Source organism: Alexandromys fortis, unplaced genomic scaffold, assembly GCF_014885135.2.
Source record: "Alexandromys fortis isolate MF-2015 unplaced genomic scaffold, M_Fortis_MF-2015_v1.1 scaffold_1, whole genome shotgun sequence".
Taxonomy (NCBI): Eukaryota; Metazoa; Chordata; class Mammalia; order Rodentia; family Cricetidae; genus Alexandromys; species Alexandromys fortis.
Genome location: NW_026067927.1, coordinates 28,733,930 through 28,755,064, shown reverse-complemented (window position 1 = coordinate 28,755,064; position 21,135 = coordinate 28,733,930). Strand labels below are relative to the sequence as shown.

Sequence of the window (21,135 nt, the reverse complement as noted above, 5' to 3'; positions counted from 1 at the left end):
AACCCAAACTTACAAAAAGAAAAAGAATTAAGTTCTCCATAGACCTGAGGGGTCATATCCAAAGGTTATTTTCTCAGAACGCAAGAGGAGATACATAGTTGCATTTCTACTGCTGACCTAGGAAGAGAACTCCTCAGTCCCATCTTGCTGTACCCTAGGGGAAGTTGAGATTCAGCAATTTCAACCTCATTAAAATGTATATATATGACTCTCAAATAATGAAATTTTAAAATGTTCATAACAATTTTTCAAAAAATAATCATCTCTATTGAGTATGTTAATGTGTAGCACATCCCTACAATACAGTTGTGAGAATGAACTATTGATAACCAACCACAATGACATGGGTGGCTTTCAAAACCATAATGTTGAATGGAAAATAAAGGTAGAGACATGAAGAATGTACAATGTGAGTGCATGTGTATAAAGTTCAAGAACAAACTATGATGCTGAAATATCTTTCTTGGGAAAGATGAGAAGGGGTTCAGATTTCTTGATCATGATTTAGAATTCAATGAGCTGTACCATTATGGTATGTTTATCTCTTTCAACATATGTTTCAATAAAATATTAAAATACAGAACAAGTCATTGTTGAGGACAAGCTGTATTTCACTCGTGAGCTTCCTTTTCGTGACCGTACACTAATGTAATTCAGGAAGATGCTAGCTGCTCTGGGCACAAGGATTAACAAAGTACAGTTCATAATTTCATCCTGTTCCCAATCCATCAAATTCACATGTATATTTACAACAAAAACGTCAGTGAATAACTGACTCTACTGCAAATAAGATGGTGGTGAGAGGGCTGCAGCAGCACCAGGACACAGTGAATGGGCGTGCTGAGCTGCCTGTGATGTCAGACCTGAGGTTCAAAGACGAGTCTTTTACCTAAGTGACGGGAGGATCACCTGTACCAACTGAGTCTTTCCCCTCAAGCCAGAAAAGCTTAATGGCTGTGGAGCTGGGCAATTTCACAGAATGGAATGGGGGGAAATGATTCTCCTCTCAGCCAATGGCAATGAGAACAGAGCTGAGACTCTCGCAAGGAAAGGTGTAGGAGTTACCTGGACTTGCACGCTATCTATACCAGAGCAGACACAGAGCCAGGAAACAGTTTGCAGGGCCTGGCTTGCAGCTCCTTAAGATGCCTATCACAGAGTTAAGAGCTTAAAAAAAAAAGTCTTGAGATATCTGCTTAACATAACTCCAGTCAATAAGAGAAAACAAAATCATGGCTATTTTAAGGTATATGTAAACTTTGGGCTCACACTTCAATAATGTGGGTGTTCTTTACTGAGTAAGACTGATAAATGGTTTATTAGCTTATAAATGGTGAGTAGTTTTAAAAACTAATTTATAAGTATTAATTCATGTTAGAATTTCATAAAGTACTCTCAAATCAAGTTTTCTAAAGTGACCAACTACAGCTTCAATGGCCACTTGCCATGAATTATTAAACTCTCTTTTTTTTTTTACTTCCAAATCTTCCAGTAGACGTCTAGAGTTTAGCTAGAAGTTTTGGCTACGATACAAACAGTGATGGAAAACATATGAGCAGTAACAAGTTTTAATCTCGCTCTTCAGTACTAACATGGACTAATCTGTGGAAGCAGTTTATTCCAGTATCACCCAGGACGCAGCCACACCAGAGGCTGTGTTAGGCAGGCTGTTTTTTCCTTTTCTTTAAATGTAACACTTCTTTATCTTTTCTTCTTAAAGAGTCTTAAGGAACTTGCATTGTAGCTAAGTAGTACAGGGTGGATAACTTCTTTGAAGAGAACTTCTTTCCTGACAAGGTATGTTTTCATGTCTGTATTACATGTACCAGTGTACAGTTATTTTATTGTTAATACTAAGGAAGCATTATGTTATTAATAAACATTTGTAAATAATATGGTAAAATTTAAACCATAAGTGTATAGATCCTTAGGATATACATTAGGAAAAAAGCCTCTAAATTTTGTAACTGAAGTTACTTTAGTCTTTTTTATGTAATTTTACATAAATTTTATACATATGTATAAAATTTTATACATAATTTTATATTAGTTTTAATTATGTGTTTTTGGAAAACAGTGAAAAACTGTCACTAATGTTTTATATAAATGTTAACATGACTGATATTAAAAAGTAAATAAAAATCTTACACAATCTTTTGAGAACAATATTACTTTAATAATTAACCTTAATGAAATTTGAGCATGTCAGATATATTAAATGAAAGTCTTTTACTTACTATGTAAACCTATGATACTGTTTTTTAAAATGTGAATTATTCAAGTGTCACTTTTATTTATAACTTTGAAAATTCATTTTTTTGATGTTTCTTATACAATGAAATGGTACTGGGCTATTATGACAGAAATCAACATAATTTCAAGAAGATAACCTATCAACAATAGTTTAAGCAGGTTTGTATTCTGTATGAAACGTTTAGAGACTTCTTTTTATAAATCTCATACTTAGAATAACACAGGGATTTCCTCTGTCCTTTCACAAAGCACACTTATTATATCTTAGATCTAAAAGATTAAAGAATACTCTCTCCACTCTTCTCCCAACAATAAATAGAACTTAGTATTCTTTCATGATAATGTATTCAGAGGTGTGGCAGCCATGAAAACAGTGGCCACATGCTACAAGGACTGAGTCACAAAGAACCTGAGGGGCTTCTGTTTATCTTATCTATTGCTATAAAAATAGCATGCTTTATTATTTCATTTTTCTTGCAATCCAATCAAGAATCACTGTGTTAAGGAAAAAGGAAGGAAGGAATAAGAAAGAAAAAGAAAGAAAGGGAGGCAGTGGAGTGCAAGCCCCAGCCCATGGGAAAGTATCTGAGCTGCTGTTTTTCGTTTGGTTTTGGCAGAAAGCACTAGAGTGTAGCAGTGGAAAGAATGGAAGCGATGCGGCCTCTTGTTACGACTAACCACTGCATGAAAAATGAGTATCATGATACCTGACCTGAGTCTTGAGACAAAACAGATTAACTTTACAAGCACTGCAGGAAATCTTTAAAAAGTAGAAAGGCAGGAATGTTTTGTTTTTAAAACAGCAATTAGGGTGTTGAATACAGCTGGTAAGAGAAAAATTGGTACCTAAGGAAAGAAAAACAGCCAATTCTTACATAGAATGCCATTTATATTTCCAAGGTAAAATTAATTAAAGGTGTGCTTTAAGCAGTATTGGTATCTATGAACAAATAGTGCTTTAAGTTTGCCAGTGCATGCTTGGATTTTTAAGGTATTCAAGGGTATGGCTAGGCCTTGATTATACCTGCATGTAGTCTGTATTTTCTCTCAAGATACCTAGGACATGTCATGTCACATTTCTATCCTGGAGCTTACAACAGATCTGTGAATTGAAATATTCAAGCCTAGTTGTCAAGTGGACCTTGAAACATAGGATTTAAAAATACAGTGACTTATTTACCTAATAAGGTAGTAAGAGAAAACAGCATTCCCCTTAGACAAGATTTTCATTTCAAGCTTACAGACAGTTAAGTGGCAAATAGAAAGCCTGGTCAAATTTCACCATGTCTGTTTCAGAGGAAAGTTGGTTCGCTATTTAGAAGAGGCTTTGAGAGATGAAAATCTACTTGGAGCATGGTTGGAAGCTTTAGAAGTGGGTGTGAGGAAGTTGCCTAAGCTCTGCTACCTCCTGGGAGTTCTAGAAACACAGAGCCTAAACTTCCTCTTCTCAGAGTTCCTGGGAGTGATGTCTAGAGCTCTCTCTCAGCTCTAAATGGTTCTGATTTATTAGTAACGGAAGTAGCACTGGGATAGTATTCCCAAGAGTCTTCTTATTAAAACTAGAACTTGAGACCAAAATCCAAAGCTTTTCCTAAGTAGAAACACTGATAAAACTTGTCTAAATCAGAAGAATATTGAGTCTTCCTGAGATATAAATATTTTTAAGTTTTTAAAAATAGTAGTCTAAAAGCTGCCAAAACTAATAAACTTGACTTTGAACTGTCTTAAGAAGCTCAAAACAAAGTCTATTTCACTACTCTTTCTACATAATAGAAGGGACTGCAGTGCTCTCTTATGCCCTGCAAACAGTGGTGAACAGCTGTGCAGATTGATCAACAGAGGTTTAGGATCTTCTCATGGACTCCTCAGATCTACAGCAGAGATCCAGTAACATCAGAGGGCAATTCCTCAGGGTACTAAGGTTGGCCTCTGTTTTCTTTACAAGCAACTGAGATTAAAAAAAAAAAAAGCAGAAAGATATATATTTTTTAAAAATGGCTAACAACAGATAAAACTAGCATACAGAACTATTAAGAAGGTATTTCTATCCTCAATACAAAGATTTTCTAAACAGCCATAAGTAAGCACCAGTGGCCAGAGATCTAAAGGTGGTGGGTTCCTTAGGTGTGTTCATTGGCATTACTAATATAGCACAGTCCAGACTGTTCTGGAACCTCCATCACTGAGGTGGCAGGTTATGAAATACAGATCTGTACTTCTCACCAGGAAAAAGATAAACTGCTATTTAGGAGCTGGTTGCTTCCACTAGTTACCAATGGCAAGCCTCCTTCACTGTAACAGAAAATGCTGAAACTAACAGGAAGAAGTATCAATTCATATTTCTCTACAAAGAGATAGTCATGAATATTACCATTCTAAGAAGTCAGTCAGAAAAGGAGGGACTCCAGCTGATGCTTAGTAAACCTGAGACAGGATGTGCAAGAGAAGCATATTCATCATTGTTCTGCTTCCTGGTTCTGTGCCTTGTGCTTTTTCTTTATCTGTAGATCCAGCTTCTCATACCCAATCTGATCCTCAGCTTAAATCTTCACTCAGCATTGGGGAATTTCTTTGAGCTCATGGAGGCGAGCAGGCTAGAGGACTCTCTGTCACCAGCATGTGGAACACATACAAATGAGTCCAGCCCTCAATTCTGCTGCCAGCCCACATGGAAAATCAACATGTGCTCTTGGCATCTACTCTGGCACTCTAACACACTCCTCTTGTTACATATACTTTAAAATTTTCCATAGTTTTCTTAGTTCTATATTTCAAATACCTTAATGTTAAAATTGTTTTGGCTTTTATATGGAAGCTAAAGCCCAAGTAATTCAGATTTTACAATAAAAGACTTGAACAAAAACAATCAGACAACTTAATAAACCCCAATTTTCATTTTCTATAATCTAGAAAATGGGGCAAGAGTCCTAAAACACTGTGAATTTCAAAACATTTTTACAGGTAGGTATTTTTTTCTTTGTCTTCTGGGAGAAACTAATGAATGAGAACAATCTGTTTGGAAAACTGCCATGTGTGCTGTCAGTAGAATGCTAGAGAAAGGGTAGAAGAGGGCAAACATATATTTAGGATTAAAGCAATGATTTTTGTTGTCAGACTGGAATTTCAAATATTTTAACACTAGACATGGCAATACAAGACAATCGCAAGTTTAAAACCAGACTGGGTTATACAGAATATCTTTGTCTCACAACAACACAGCAAACAAAAAACCAAGAATTTTTACTATGTTAAATGTAACAACAATAAAAAACTGTATGTGCGAAGGTTTCAATCTAACTCATTTATATGGCATTATATTCATTTTAATCTTTTTGTTGGTTTCAAAAGGATTATTAAAAGGAGAAAAACACTTAAGAATGTCACTAATTTAGACTATTGGTTTATTTATTTGGAGAGTGTGTGTGCCCATGATGTATGCTTGTGTATGTCTATGAACAGGTATGCTCAACCATGCAAGCACGAATGGAGGCCAGAAATCAACATCAGGTGTTGTTTTTCACCTCATGTTTTAGACAGGGTCTCTCACTTAACCTGGAGATTGCCATTTCTACTAGACTGGCCATCCAGAGAGTCCCTGGGATCCACCTGGGATCTTCCCCACTCATGCTGAGTGCTGGGGTTATAGCTATGTGCCAACACATGCAGTTTTCATGTGTGTGCTGAGGATAACAGCTCAGTTCTTCACAGTTGCATAGTAAGCACTTGACTCACTCAGTAATCTCCACAGCCAGCTTTCCCTCACTGCCATTAAATCATTTAATATTCAAGAGTATCCTTTTTATTTCATTTTCCTTTTTGGGGGGTTGGGGGTGAGACAAGGTTTCTCTGTAGCTTTGGTGCCTTTCCTGGAACTAGCTCTTGTAGACGAGACTGGCCTGGAACTCACAGAGATCTGCCTGCCTCTGCCTTCTGAGTGCTGGGATTAAGTGTGCCACCACCACCTGGCTAAGAGTATCCCTTTTTTATTATGTTATTTTTGACAGGGTCCTATAATGTAGCTCAAGCTGTCCTAGGATTCCCAATATAGCTTAGGCTGGCTTCAAACTCATGATCTTGCGTCACATTCCATAATGCTGAGATTATAGTTATGTGCCACTATGCCCAGTTTCAAAAGGAGAGGAGGAACAGGAGAAAGATATGTTCTACCTTACCCATTAAGTGACCCAACATAATGCTTGGGACACATGAATGCTTAAGAAACACACACTGACTGGGTGGGTTGGTGCATGTCTTTAATCCTAGACCCAAGAAGCAGAGGCAGGCTTCTCTCTGTAAACCATCCAGCTTGGTCTATGTAGCAATTTTCAGGAAAACTAGGACTACATGAGACCCTATATCTCAAAAAACAAAACAATAAAACCCCACCAAAGCAAACAAAAACCCACAAAAAAACAAACTCCTAACAACGAAACAAACAAAAACAAGAGATGATCACTTGAATTACTAACTCTGGCAACCTCAAACCAGGCTATGCCAAAGACAGGTCTTCAAATGACACTGCAATTACAAGCTTCCAATTACCAAAATAAGAGTATCTGTGCATCCGGCAAAGCTGCCGTGTCAGGCTGATCAAAGAAATACACCAAAGGGGTTGTAATGTAGTTCAGTTGATAGAGTGCTCGCTTAGTATTCATGAAGCCCCAGGTTCAATCTCCAGCCTTTGGGAGATGGAAACAGATACACTAGCTGTTCAAGGTCCTCCTCAGTTACAAATTTCCTCGTCAGCCTGGAGACAGACTGTCTCAAAACAAAAACAAAAACAAAAACCTGAAAAAGTAAGAATTAGTGACTTTAAGACAGCTAAAGACTAAAAGTTGAATTTCTAGAGAAAAAGTGTTTTGGAACTTGAGTCAAAGTTGATATTAACACTAAGGAACTGGAGAACCACAAAAAGGTGTGAGGTAAAAACACATAATGAAACCAGATGTGGTAACTCATACCTGTAAACACAGTATTCCAGAGGCAGAGGCAGGAGAAATGCCCTAAGTTCAAGGACAGCCTGGCCTATGGAGCAAGTTTTAGGCCAGTAGAGCTATTCAGTGAAACTCTGTCTCAAATAACCAAAACAAACACTGTAACAAGTCACAGGTAGGGAAGCAGATGAGCATCAGAGACAAGAACAAAATGATTCTGAAAATGACAGTCACTACAACCCTACGTAAGGGCTTGTAGAAGAGACCCAAGAAGGGAGATTCCACAGTAGCAAATAGGCCAATAGTTAAAAATACAGGTGATCTTGTCCAACAAAAGCCAAAGGGCCCTTATTGCCAGCACAATGCCCCCAATTGTAAAATTTGTAAGTCTTGTCACACAGTCATCTCGTGTGTGTGTGTGTGTGTGTGTGTGTACTCAAGCACAGAGAACTGAACACAGCTTTGAGTGCTATTGCTTAGGTACAATCCACCTTACTTTGAGTCAGGGTCACTTGTTGGTCTGGAACTCACTGACTAGGCTAGGCTGGCTGGCCAGTGAGCCACAGGGATCCACCTCTCTCCATTTCTTCAGTGCTGGGATTTCAAGCATGCACCTCCATGTCTGGTTCAAACTCAGATTCTCATGCTTGCACAGCAAACTCTTTCCTGACTACATCAACATCATCTCAGCTCCATATCTGATCTTCAAATTCAGGAAAAGGCAAACACACAGAGATATTAAAGTTGATTTCTGGGTTCTGGAACACAGTTAACAGCTGACTCAAGGATCAGGTATTCTGAAACTGGGCCAGATATGACTGAATAGAATTCTCATACTGAATCACTGTTGACATTTATGCAATGCAGACTGTTAAGTGATAGAAGCTAAGAGACCATCTATAGAGCCTTCTGTCTTAACAGTGAAAAAGATGAATGTGTGTGTGTGTGTATATATATATATGGGTATATTCACATATTCATGTTAAAACTTGTTTTTGCTAATGGATACTACAGGGATACACCTATTTTTGATGATTTCATTATGGTTTTTAATCTTTGAAAATGTCTAAGAATGTACATATTTCATAGGTGGTGGCAGATTCCTACAATTTCAATATTTGGGACTGAGGCAGAAGGATCTCCTACAGGGAGTTTTAGGTCAACCTGAGCTATATATAGGGAGACCCTGCTTCAAACCACAAAATAACAGTAAGAATGACTCCCAAATTATAAGTAAATCTATGTATGGTAATATCAGACAACAGATGGTAATGAATTCAAGCTCTGAAGGTTCTCATTTATACATTACAGTTTTGTATAAGCTTTAAAACACACATACATACATACACACACACACCCCTAAAAACAACATTGCATCTATCAGAGACAACTATTCAACCAGATGAAACTCAGTGAAACAATGAACAACAACAAAATAGTCTGGTCATAAGATGGTCACGATGGGGTATTAAATAACAGAATAGGTTGGAAATAAAAATATCCAATCACAGTGTGGAAAAAGTTACCAATGATGAGAATGAGGTTTGGTAGGGTAAAAAAGCAATCAGTTAAGGGAAATGTCCACATTGTCTAAGGGCCACTGAGGATAACCTTGGAAAGTGGCATAGGTATTAGCAATGGAATGGTTTTGAGAATAGAGTTAGTCAAGATAATTTTTTAAACTTACTTTCCTAATTATAAAAGAAATATTTATTGCTTATAAAATTAAAAGAATAGAAAAAGACAAAATGTCATCCGGGTTGGGGATGTCCAATAGGTATCAAACCCTAACTTTGATCCCCAGCATCACATAAACCAGGTCTAGAGGTGCAACCCTGAATCCTGGCACATGGGAGGTAGATGCAGGAGAATCAGGAGTACAAGATCATCTTTGGCTACTTAGTGGGTTCTAGGCCAGCTTGGGATATGTCAAACTGTATTTTTAAAAAAAATTAATAAAGACAAACACTTTATCCATAGTTCTATCACTGTAGTTTATAACTGGCCAGATTTATTTATACTAGTTTTTTTTTACTTAAAGTAGTCTAACTAAGGATTTTTAAAGTTTTGCTTTTTTATTTAATAGAAAGTAATCTATATTTTAAAGTATCTTTGGAAACATTTTGTAGATTAAAATATAGTTCACTTGATAAATACATTCTATATTTTCCTTTAACTAACAGAACTGTCTTTAATTTTTCCTATTACAAAGAATTCTATTATGTATTTTGGAATTATTTCTTGAGATGAGGCTATTTTAAAAATTCAAAATAAAAATTAAACAAAGGAATCTCATTCAGAGACTATTTCTCTTGTCAAATCTAAGTACTTAATTTTAACTTCCTTTACTGAAATTTATTTTAAAGTATAAGAGGTTAAGCCTGCACTTCCCAGTAAAATTTGTTCCAGAGTTCTAAGTATTGCTAAGATGAGCATGCATCATTAATGAACAGATCTGGCTGTTTAAATTAATAGATTTATTGAAGCTCCCTCCAAAAGCATATGCTGAATTGTGCTAAAAAAGTTTTATGTATTTAATCTTACACTACATAGCAATTTTGTCATGCTTTTTCCAACACTAGAAATGTGTATAAAAGAATTTGTATCTGTTGAAACTCTAATTTCATACCCAATGTCTACTAAATGCCAGGTTGAACTTTACACAGGACAACATGAAGGAGTATATGATGCTACTGCTCTTGGCTGTGTGCTCTGCCAAACCCTTCTCTAGCCCTTCACACACAGAACTGAAGAATATGATGTTGAAGGATATGGAAGACACAGATGATGACGACGATGACAACAATTCTCTTTTTCCAACAAAAGAGCCAGTGAACCCCTTTTTCCCTTTTGATTTGTTTCCAACATGTCCATTTGGGTGTCAATGTTACTCTCGAGTTGTCCACTGCTCTGATCTAGGTAAGGACAGCAGTCAATTTTGTTTTGAAGAATATTGTTTTTCTGAAAAGGTTAAGAGGATTAAAAAAAAAAAGGAGTCACTGAACTTTCAAAACTCTATTCAGTCACTGCAAAATGGTTTGTTTACACTTTTAGGTGGAAGGTGAGTGTAGCAGCCCAGGCTTTTAGTCCACAGTTTTAGAAATCAGTAAAGGAGGGCTGTGAGTTCGAGGCCAGCTTAGGTAAAACAGAGACCCTCATGTAAAAAATAAGAAAAACGAAGTGGTGGCAGATTGCCTCCTCAGTACCCAGTCTTGATTCCAGAACTGCAAACAGGCAGAGAAATGTTTATGTGGACAGTCCAGCAGACTGCAAAGCATTCTACCCTTATTTAAAAATTCAGAATAAAAAGAAAACAAGGAGCTGGTTGGTGGTAGAGCTCTGTTTAATCCCAGCACTTGGGAGGCAGAGGCAGAGGCAGGAGGATCTCTGTGAGTTCTAGGCCAACCTGGTCTACAAAGCAAGTTTCAGGACAGCCAGGGCTACACAGGGAAACCTTGCTTCAAAAAAAAAAAAAAAAAAATCACACACACACACAAACACAAATGCGCGCACACACACACAAGGGGAACTTTTTTTTTGTTTTGTATTTTGTTTTTTCAAGACAGGGTTTCTCTGTGGCTTTGGAGCCTGTCCTGAAACTAGCTAGCTCTTATAGACCAGGCTGGCCTCGAACTCACAGAGATCCACCTGCTTCTGCCTCCCAAGTTCTGGGATTAAAGGCAGGTGCCACCACGGCCTTGCAAAGGGGGACCTTACATAAAAAGGATTTCTTTCTCTTCTCAGATCTAAGCAGTTCATTTTTTAAATTTCCTTCATTTTAGTTCAACTCAAAATGTCAAAAGATCAACCCTACACTTACTAGGCAATAAAATGCTACAGTAGAAAATACGGTGCCCACCCAGTACGATAACATGGGTCATGTACATTTCATGAAATCTTTAGATTTTCAAAATGCAATAATGTGCTTTGTGTTATGAATAATTTGGGTTTAGAACTTTCTAGAAAGAAGTGATTAAGGAGGTCTAATTAAAATTTATCATTTTTGCTCAGTAACTTCATTGTGCTACAACACAATAATATAACAAGAAAATAACTTAAGAAAGGAACCATTAATTTTGGGTAGCTGGGGGCTGGAGAGATGGCTCACTGGTTAAGAGCACTGCCTGCTTTTCCAAAGGTCCTGAGTTCAATTCCCAGCAACCACATAATGGCTCACAATCATCTGTAATGAGATCTGGTGCCCTCTTCTGGCCTTCAGGCATACATGCAGACAGAATACTTGAGAATACTGTATACATAATAAATAAACAAACCTTTAAAAAATTTGGGTAGCTGTACATTGGAGTTCACATATTGGCAACCAATTCAGGAGAGGAATGACAGGAGACAGGGAAAGGGTGGGGAAGCAAGGGAAAAACACAGAGGAAACAAAGCAAAGGAGGCAAAGACAATGAAAGAATGAATGTCTGTACTAGCTATCTCTTCCTTATTTTCCCGCTTCAGTAAGGGAGAGTGCCACCCACATTCAGGGTGGGTCATCCCTTTCATTAATCCTATCTAAAATTTCCCTCAGACACACCAAGAGGTACACTTCATAATCTAATCAAGTTGACAATCAAGACGAGTTAGTTTCAAGTTAGATATCCAAACACATTCCTTTAGACCTCATATTGTATTCTGATCTTCAAAAGGCTCGTGTCCACCTTATAATGCAAACCGCATTCAGTTCAGCTCAAAGAGAGTCATAGTCTTAACAATTCCAATATTGCTCAAAAACCCAAGTTTAAGATCTCCTACGACTCAAAGTAAACTGTATCTGTGAGTCCTTGTAAAATAGATAAGAAATTAAACAGTTCCAGGATACAGAGACCGCACAGTATACATCCCCATTCCAAAAGAAAGGGAAAAGAAATAGCAAGGAAAAACTAAACCAAAGCAAAACAAAAAACTCCAAACAAAAAAACAAACAAAAAAAAAAAGAAGAGAAATGCTAAATTCTGTATATCCACAGCTAGCATTCAGGGTACAAGGTGACATGGTATCAGCTCAATTATGCCCATATCCGATATAGCCAACCTGGCTTCTTTCCTAGACTGGTTCTGTTCCCTTCCTCCGTCATTCTCTCTTCTCCCCTTTTCTTCTTTTGAGAAAATTTATATAGCCCAAGATGGCCTCAAACTAGCTATGTAGTCAAAGATACTTTTGAATTTCTGAGCCTTTTTGTCCTTACCTCTAAAATACTAAAAACCAAGCGGTCGGCCCTAAAAAGACATACATATAGGTCAACATTATATGGACTGAGCAGGTTGTATTATTTATTTAGGAATACATACATTACAATTAAAGAAAAAGAGGATATAAACTTGAAAGAGAGCAAGGGGAGAGATCATGGGAGGGCTTGAAGGGAGGAAGTAGAAGAGGGAAATGGTGTAATTATAATCTCCAAAAAGATTAGAAGTGTTCATCTTAACCTTGTTCTGAGATGACAAAGACAGTTGTTGTTTCTACAAAGGAAAATGGAAACTAAAGGCACAAGGGTAGAAAAGTGATACATTAAATCACTTTGTTCTTTATTACTGTAGATGATGAATGAAGTAAGTTATCTCACATCTATATGCTAATCAAGATATTTGAAGGACTCGTAAATAATATTTACAGCCAGTTAGCAGAATTGACTCTTTATAGCAAAAGATTATATTTTGTTACTATGCATGAAAACAATCTAGCATAACTATTTTTCTAATCATAACTTTCTACATATTGGGCTTCCCCCCCTTGTTTTATATTGTGTTTTGGACAGGGTCCCACTATGTAGACCATGCTGGCCTAGAACTCACAGAGATCTGCCTAGCTCAGCCTTCGGAGTGCTGAGATTAAAGGTGTGTACCACTCCAATCAATTTCATTTCGGTTCTTCTTAAAAAAATGGTCAAGAACCTTATATTCCAGTTTCTCACTAACCAGCAAATCTGCACAAAAAAGCTATTATTTTCAGTCTAAGTGCATTGAATAGCTGTGCTTCAGTTACTTGTGATCTCTAAACAAAGCCAAGCATAGCCTACCACCATGCATATTTCACTTTGGAATCAGCGAGGTTCAAGACAGACAGATACCCTGTAAAAGTAAAAAAAGTTTCTTTTGAAACTTTCAAAAGAAAATGTTATTTATCATTTTTTACAATTACTAAGTCCTATGTTACTGATCATAAATTTTAAAAATGTACATCTCTACTGTAGTACTATCTCATCTTTAGCATAAACGTCTGTCATCTGTTAACATGTTTGTTTATTTCTCAGGTTTGACTTCGGTCCCAAGCAACATACCATTTGACACGCGGATGGTTGATCTTCAAAATAACAAAATTAAGGAAATTAAAGAAAATGATTTTAGAGGACTCACTTCACTTTATGTAAGATTATATACTCTTATTTTTAAATACTTAGTGAAAATTCTTATCACTGTTAGAATGATTACTTATATTGCATCAATAAAGAAATCTTATTTTCCTATGAATGACCCACTGCAAAGTTCTTGTATTCAGTCAAGTAAACACTATAGCTTAATTCAATTAATGCCTACAGAATAATAGCCAGGTAAAAGGCTACTATCTAGTCAGATGACAAGGCTCACTATGCACTGGAGTAAGGAAAGAATTATTCCCAGGGCTTGGCAGTTGAGAGGCAGCGGTAGGTGGATCTCAGGCCAACCAGAGCTTCATAATGTGACCCTGTTTCAAAACAAAAATATTTATCTACACCAATAATCAATATAGTATTAAGAAATGTTCGCCCAAAGCCACTGACTTAAGATCTCATAGTTCTCTAACAACAGCACATAGGCTATATTTATTTAGGTGGCTAATATATGTATGCATGCCATCTTTTCCTTGATCTTTGTAAAAGAAAATGAATTTTCTCCTCATATATTAATAAATACAATTAATATTTTAATATTCTAACATTGCCTAGGATTTTGAAGCTTACAGGACTACTGGCTTTCTGACTTAATCTAAAATTAAGTTTGGATAAAGAGTCTGATTTTGCACTGACACAGCTGTGAAGGTGTCACCTGCTTTTGTCAGCCTGGCCCTTGTCTTGCTGAGCTGAGGATAGGCATGCTAGATGAACAGCTCCAGCTTGATACTGTCTGGTATGGTGGGCCATGGGGCTAGGACTACTTTTTTTTTTTTTTCTTCCGAGACAGGGTTTCCCTGTGTAACAGTCCTAGCGGTCCTGGAGCTAGCTCATGAGGCTGACCTCCAACTTACAGGGATTCACCTGCCTCTGCCTCCTGAGTGCTGGGATTAAAGTAATGCACCACCACTGCCTGGCCTAGGACTACTTCTTCCAGGCCATTTAGCTATACTCCCAGGCTGTGCTAAAGAAAATAAACATATAGCCTGTCATCTTTAGGGAAGGTAAAATACTAAGAAAAGAATTCATAATCATACTAGGCCTTGCATATAGGCCTATCTGTATATAACGGTAGTCAAGTATAGATTCTATATCTGGGAGATGTGACGTCACTTTGCCTCTCTGTCATCTCAGGTCAAATACATACATACTCATCACGTTAGAGGCACACAAATGGATAACGAGCAAGGTGTTGCACCCAGAGCCTAGAGATTAGATTAACCCTCCCCAAAAGTTCACATTTAAGTGGTGTACTGCTTGGTAGCTGGACTCTGACTGCTCTTTTTTGCCTTTAAGAAAAAAAGTTCTTCATAAAATTTTAATTAATAAAATACAGTTTCCATACTAGGACTTACTCAAATATTAAGAAAGTCAGCAATAACACAATGGATTCTACCAAATATCCACCTTGCCTATCCCACTAACTTGATATTATAGAAACTTGGAGAAAGGAGAGGTCATTATTTTATTATCAGAGATGGGAAAAGATAGGCATATATACATGTGATTTAAAAAGAATGTGGAAATATATATGACCTGTGAATGCTTCTACTACCTTTGAGACTATATTCAAATAACCACAGAACAACCAACTTTACATTTGATATCAAAGTCATAAAAGTTCCAATTCAATTAACATAATTTTATTGTATTTTAGGAGTATTCTATGAACTCAGTCCACATGAACTTTCATTTTTCATTGGGAAATGATGCATTAAAAGATGTTGGAAAATTTTTAGTCCTCTAATATTTTTAAAGTCAATTTGTATATTGTACTGTGTTAAGGATGAATGTTCTGGTGTTGGGTGAACCTGGACACAGCTCTTGGCTCTATCAGCTAAATAACAGAGAAAGTAGTCTTACCTTCCTCAGCAGTAAGAAGGGCATAATAATGGCATGGATTTTGTAGAATGGCTTATAAAATTAAATAAGAAAATACATGTAAGTTGTTACTCCAAGATAGGAATTTCCTCAGCTGTGCCCAGTATCACTGTCAGGCTAGTATGAGTAGACTGGCCAAAGACGCCGATAGAAACCACTTTCATGTGTCCATGGCCATCCTGGAACTCACTCTGTAGATCAGACTGGCCTTGAACTCAGAGAGATCTGCCTGCCTTTGTCTCCCAAGTGCTGGAATTAAAAAGTGTGTTACCACTGCCCAGCTTATTTTAAGTTTTTATAGGATATGTTTGCTGCCCAGGTTGGCCTCAAACTCCCAGGCTTAAGTGCTTCTTTTTACTTGCTTTCCCAAGTAGGAGCAACAAGAAGTACTTGTCATTGCTACAGATGAAAGCACTTTCACAAGCAGTTGTTTTATAATTGAAGTAGTGGTATGCTGCATAATTATAAAAGTCTAATTATAATATCTAATAAATTTCCTGTCTTAAAAGAGAAATCAAAATGTTTTAGACATCCTAGGAATCTATTCTATTTCAAACTGCCTGTTTGGTGCTAGGACTCTCATAGAAAAGATACCACACAGAATGATGGAACACTCCCACTCACTCCTCTCTGCTGTTCCAGTGACTGCACACTACATTTCCTTCTACACTGTTTGTTGGTGATGTATCTGGGCTGCAGGACAGCTAGTTCCCTGTGGAGAAGCCAACACTGAGTACAGCTGACCTCAGGTTATTCTGCCAGCCCATCATGCCAGACATTATGTCATTCAGCATTTGACAGAGCTGAACAAAAGTTGAAGAAAAGCTTTTACCCTAGTTTTATTACTCATCATTCCTTTTATGTAATTTCAACAATCCAAAATTATGTATCTTAACCAGAAAACAAATGGATAAATGACAAAAGACATAAGTCCTGAACACCATGGCAAGATATTATTGAAGTATATATTCATTGCCAAATCATTTTTCTTCATTGTGTCCTGTACTGTACTATTCAAAGGAAAAATAGATTTAACCTCCTAGGGTCAAGGAAAAGTCATAAGCCACCTTTGTGATCCACTACGTTGTTAAAGTCAACTCTTAACTCATTTTCCTGCTAACTAAGGGGAAATACATCCGTAGCTGTTACCATATATTCAGAAAGGAACCTATTTTTGCTGGATGGCAACGAGAAACAGTCTCCCCTCTTCTCCTAGAATTAATCTTTCTCAGACGAAACCTTTAACAACATAGTTTGTCAGGAAAGAGGGTGATTAAAGAGAGACAACGGCCAAAGAGTAAAACGAGTGAACACACCCTTGAAGGAGTTTGCTGTGCAGCCAGAGTGTGTGTGCTAAGGAGAAACGCTTTGGGCAATTCCAGTAGGACATACGTACTCTGTCTAGAAATAAAAGGAAGAACAGAGTAAGGACAAAGTTTATAAAAGAAATAAATCTCAAGATGCTACTTGATAGAACCAGATTATTAGAGAATCAAAAAAAAATCCTAAAGATGCTAAGAAACCTGCCACCACTGCTGGTAAACATAAAAAATTATTCAATATAGCAGAGGGAAAAAATAGAAGTATATTATCTTCTTTATTATTATATTGCCATGTGAATGGTTACTATGACTGTATTAACAACTAATTCAAAGTTTTAAAAAAATGAGATTATACCTAACTAGCACCAGACATTAAAACACTGTACTGTTCTAACTTAACATTTTTAAGGCTGAAAGTATAATACAAATCTTTAGTTAATATATAAATGGTAGAAATTATAGATTTTCATGATTAACTACTGTAGAATATAAGGAAATCAAACCATTCCCTCAAAACAGTGGTTTTCAATCTTCCTAATGCTGTGACCCTTTAATACAGTTTCTCATGTTGTAGTAACTCCTACTCATAAAATCATTTTCATTGCTATTCTATAACTGTAATTTTGCTGCTGTTAAGAATCATAATGAAAATATTTGTGTTTTCCAATGGTCTTAGGCAACCTCTGTGAAAAGGTCATTCCATGCCCCTAAAGGAGTCACAACCCACAGGTTGAGAATAAACTGCCTCAAACCGTCTTTCTTTCTCTGCTTTATCTAGGCTCTGATTCTGAACAACAACAAGCTAACAAAGATTCACCCAAAAACCTTTCTAACCACAAAGAAGTTGAGAAGGTTGTATTTATCCCATAATCAACTAAGTGAAATTCCACTTAACCTTCCCAAATCATTAGCAGAACTCAGAATTCATGATAATAAAGTTAAGAAAATACAAAAAGACACGTTCAAAGGAATGAATGCTTTACATGTTTTGGGTAAGTTTTCCCAATGAATGGGACATCTTGAAATTGTAATTAACAGCCAAATTTAAATTATTAATTTTCAAAGTAATTTCATAAATTAATCTTTTAATCTATTAGGCTACTCATAAACTAAAGTGTGAAAAATTACAGGACACGAAGGAAAGCTTTGTGATGCCGTCTCTCTTTTTCAAGAACTTTGTGACACACTTTGTTCTGCTTTTGGGACCTGAAATAAAACCTATTAAATTTAAAGATAGTATTTTAATATAGTGTATAAATTACTCAGATATGTACAAAATTAATTCTTTTATTGTTTGGAACACAAATCTAATTTTGGTTACATTTTAACACTATTAATATTTTATTATATTTTTAAGTCTCACTATTTTATTTGTATTGTTCTTCATACAACTATGCCATCTGCCTGCAACAGTCATTCAAACACCTGGACAAGGTTCATGCTCAAATGTTCTCTTAATCAAAACCTAGTACTTATGAAACATCCTCTTACATTTCTTCTAAGTTAAATTTCTATTTATAATTTTTATATGATATTTTAAAAATTAAGAGGCAGAGCTAGGAGATGGTTCAGGAAGTAAAGTGCTGCACATATCTGAGAACCTGAGTTTGATCCCCAGAATCCACATTAAAAAGTTGGGCATGGTAGTGCATACTTGTAATCCCAGAGTTGAACAAGCAGAGATGTGCAGATACCTATGGCTCATGGCCAGCTAGCCTAGCCTACCTGGCAGGAAAAAAAAAATTCTCAACAAACAAATCTAAGGTGGTTATGTGCAAGTAATTTATGCCAATTTAAAACACCATTAAGAATGTGGACAGCATCTAAGGAATGACTTCCAAGATGAAGCTCTGGCCTCCATGAGCATGTGCATACAGCACAAAATTTAGGAGATCACAAAATGGAAAATACAAATACCTTGAATTATTTAGAGAGTGCTTTTTTTCCCTGCTGCAATATTATCATAAATTGACTAAATCTTCATGCTCATGGCATACTGGAAAGTAATGCTACTTAGTAGTTCAAAACAAATAAAAACAAAAAAGAATTTATTGTATATACCAGTTTACAAAATTCAAAACAGTGTAGTAAGTTCAAGTAGAAGAGTAAACAGAATCTACATGGGAAGTAGAAAGTAGAAAAAGACAAGATCTCCTGAGTAAATTGGGAGCATAAGGACCTTGGGGGAGGTTTGGAGCAGAGGGAAGGGCGAGGCAGGGAGGGGAGCAGGGAAAAATGTAGAGCTCAATAAATATCAATAAAAATGTATAAAATAATGATCATCATCATCATAATAATAAAAAAAGTAAACAGAAGTAGGTATAATGAGTGGAAAGGAGTATATATGACCAAGACACATTTTCCCAATATTCTTCAGATGTCTTGTCTGCATTATGAGTTTTCATGATTTTAACAGATGTGTGCTGAGTTATGCCATTTATTTCACAGAAATGAGTGCAAACCCTCTTGATAACAATGGAATAGAACCAGGAGCATTTGAAGGGGTGACAGTATTCCATATCAGGATTGCTGAGGCAAAACTAACCTCAATCCCAAAAGGTTTGTATTTGAAGGTACCATCTTTCAATGAGCATACATCGTTATTTGGTATTATCACACTTAACCTGTAATACTTCAAACTTTCTAATATTTACTGTCAGACTACACTATAATCAGAAACCCCAGTGCCAGTATATCTGATCAGAGGATGAAATTTAGTACTTTTTCACATACAAACATATGTAGTGATCTTTTTGACAACATTACATCATAATCTTTTTCCCAGTAGGAATAGACATTGAAAAGCAATGAGCTTTTTTTTCCTTCTCTTTTCTGACATTTACTCTTTAAAACCTGTCAATCCATGAAGTTCTGTAGAGATGGAGAATTCTGTAGAGTAAAAAGCAGAGAAAGTAGGAGGGGTGAGACCTTGGCACTGCTGCTGCAGCTGAGGTGAACAGACTCTGGAAGGCCAGATGGGGGCAGCACTGGCTTTGGCAAGAAGACTATGTCATAAAGGGCTCTGTGACATCTTCCCAGGGATATGGTGAAGATTAATGTGCTAATACACAGAAAGGCTTGAAGACAGTATCTGAGACATAGTTTATTACAACAGTCTCACTAGAAGGAGCCTTGCATCAGTACAGATTAATGGGACCTGAAGCAGCACTCCAAGGAGAACTGTTCCTTCACTGTCCTAGAGAACCCAGTCACTAGCTGGGTAGGACTGACTGCCTTTATTGGAACTCAGGCTCACAATCTTGTTTTCCTCATCTCCAACAAAGGCTTCTTTTCTGTGTTGATTATTAACTGGATCAAAAATATACCATATTAATAACATTTTCCAATTTCGAACAGTAGTAATTCACTATCTACCAGTAAAAATAGCAACTTAGCCTGTTAGATTACTCTGATCCAAAGTGAACAAACATAAATAAGAGTATAAGATACAGTGAAATTATTATTTTAATACAAATCAACTTATATGGGGCTGGAGAGATGGCTCAGTAGGGTTTACAGCACTGGCTGCTCTTCCAAATGACCCAGGTTCAATTCCTAGTGCTCAAATGGCCATTTACGACCAACCCTATTCTGGTTTCCTCAGGTACCAGGCTTGCATGTGGCGCATAGACATACATAGGGGCAAAACCCATATAAATTAAATTTTAAAAAAAATCAATTATCTTTCACATATTTGAAAAATATATAAAGTAAAAGTCAGAAAATAATTTTTCCTCCACAAGGAAGAACCAGTTTAATCCACACCTATAGACATAAATTACCTTTATTTAGAGTTAAATAAAGTGGGTGTTCACTAAAAACCTAAAATCTTGTAATTTTTGGAGCAGTGACATAAATAAATAAATAAACAAGCAACTGTCAATGATGGAGTCAGAGGAATTTGTAGGAAGAAAGAAAATGTAGAAGGAAGAAATGGAGGAATGAACCTAGAAGGACCAGTGAGGAAGGGCAGAGGAAGGAGAACCAGACAGTAAGTGGAGGGAAAAGCAGTAGTCTAAAATGAACAATGTTTTAGGGATGAAATCAATCAAATCTTGAAGACATTTCAAACAGAAAATGGTTACGCCAACTGTTAGAGGAAAAGGCAGATACTGGGAGGAAGACATGTTTGCTGTCATCCTCTAAGGCAAGAAGTCAGCACTCAAGATTTAAAACAAGCTATTAGCAACATGAATGTAGGGAATAAAAAGTGTGAAACAAAGACCCCCCTCCCTCCCGGTTTCTCTGTTTCTGTTTGTCTGTTTCTATCCCCTACTTCTGTCTCTCCCTCCCCCTTTTCTCCCTTCCACTGTCTCTCCTCTCCCCTGTCTCTCCTCTCCCCACGTCTGTCTCTTTCTCCTTCCCTCCCTCC

The 21,135-nt window shown here is 36.7% G+C and overlaps 2 protein-coding genes across 2 annotated transcripts in view; one reads left to right on the top strand and one right to left on the bottom strand.

Annotated features, from left to right (window-relative positions):
• The window catches only part of Cenpp (centromere protein P), a 178,066-nt gene that overhangs the window by 71,566 nt on the left and 85,365 nt on the right, over nt 1–21,135 (bottom strand). The gene's annotated exons all lie outside the window — the stretch shown is intronic.
• The window catches only part of Aspn (asporin), a 25,320-nt gene continuing 5,728 nt past the window's right edge, over nt 1,544–21,135 (top strand). Inside the window, exons 1-5 of the mRNA XM_050144447.1 lie at nt 1,544–1,797; nt 9,838–10,106; nt 13,444–13,556; nt 17,542–17,755; nt 19,212–19,322. Coding sequence (XP_050000404.1) covers nt 9,860–10,106; nt 13,444–13,556; nt 17,542–17,755; nt 19,212–19,322 — 685 coding nt within the window. The 5' untranslated portion in view covers nt 1,544–1,797; nt 9,838–9,859. The remainder of the gene's footprint in view (nt 1,798–9,837; nt 10,107–13,443; nt 13,557–17,541; nt 17,756–19,211; nt 19,323–21,135) is intronic.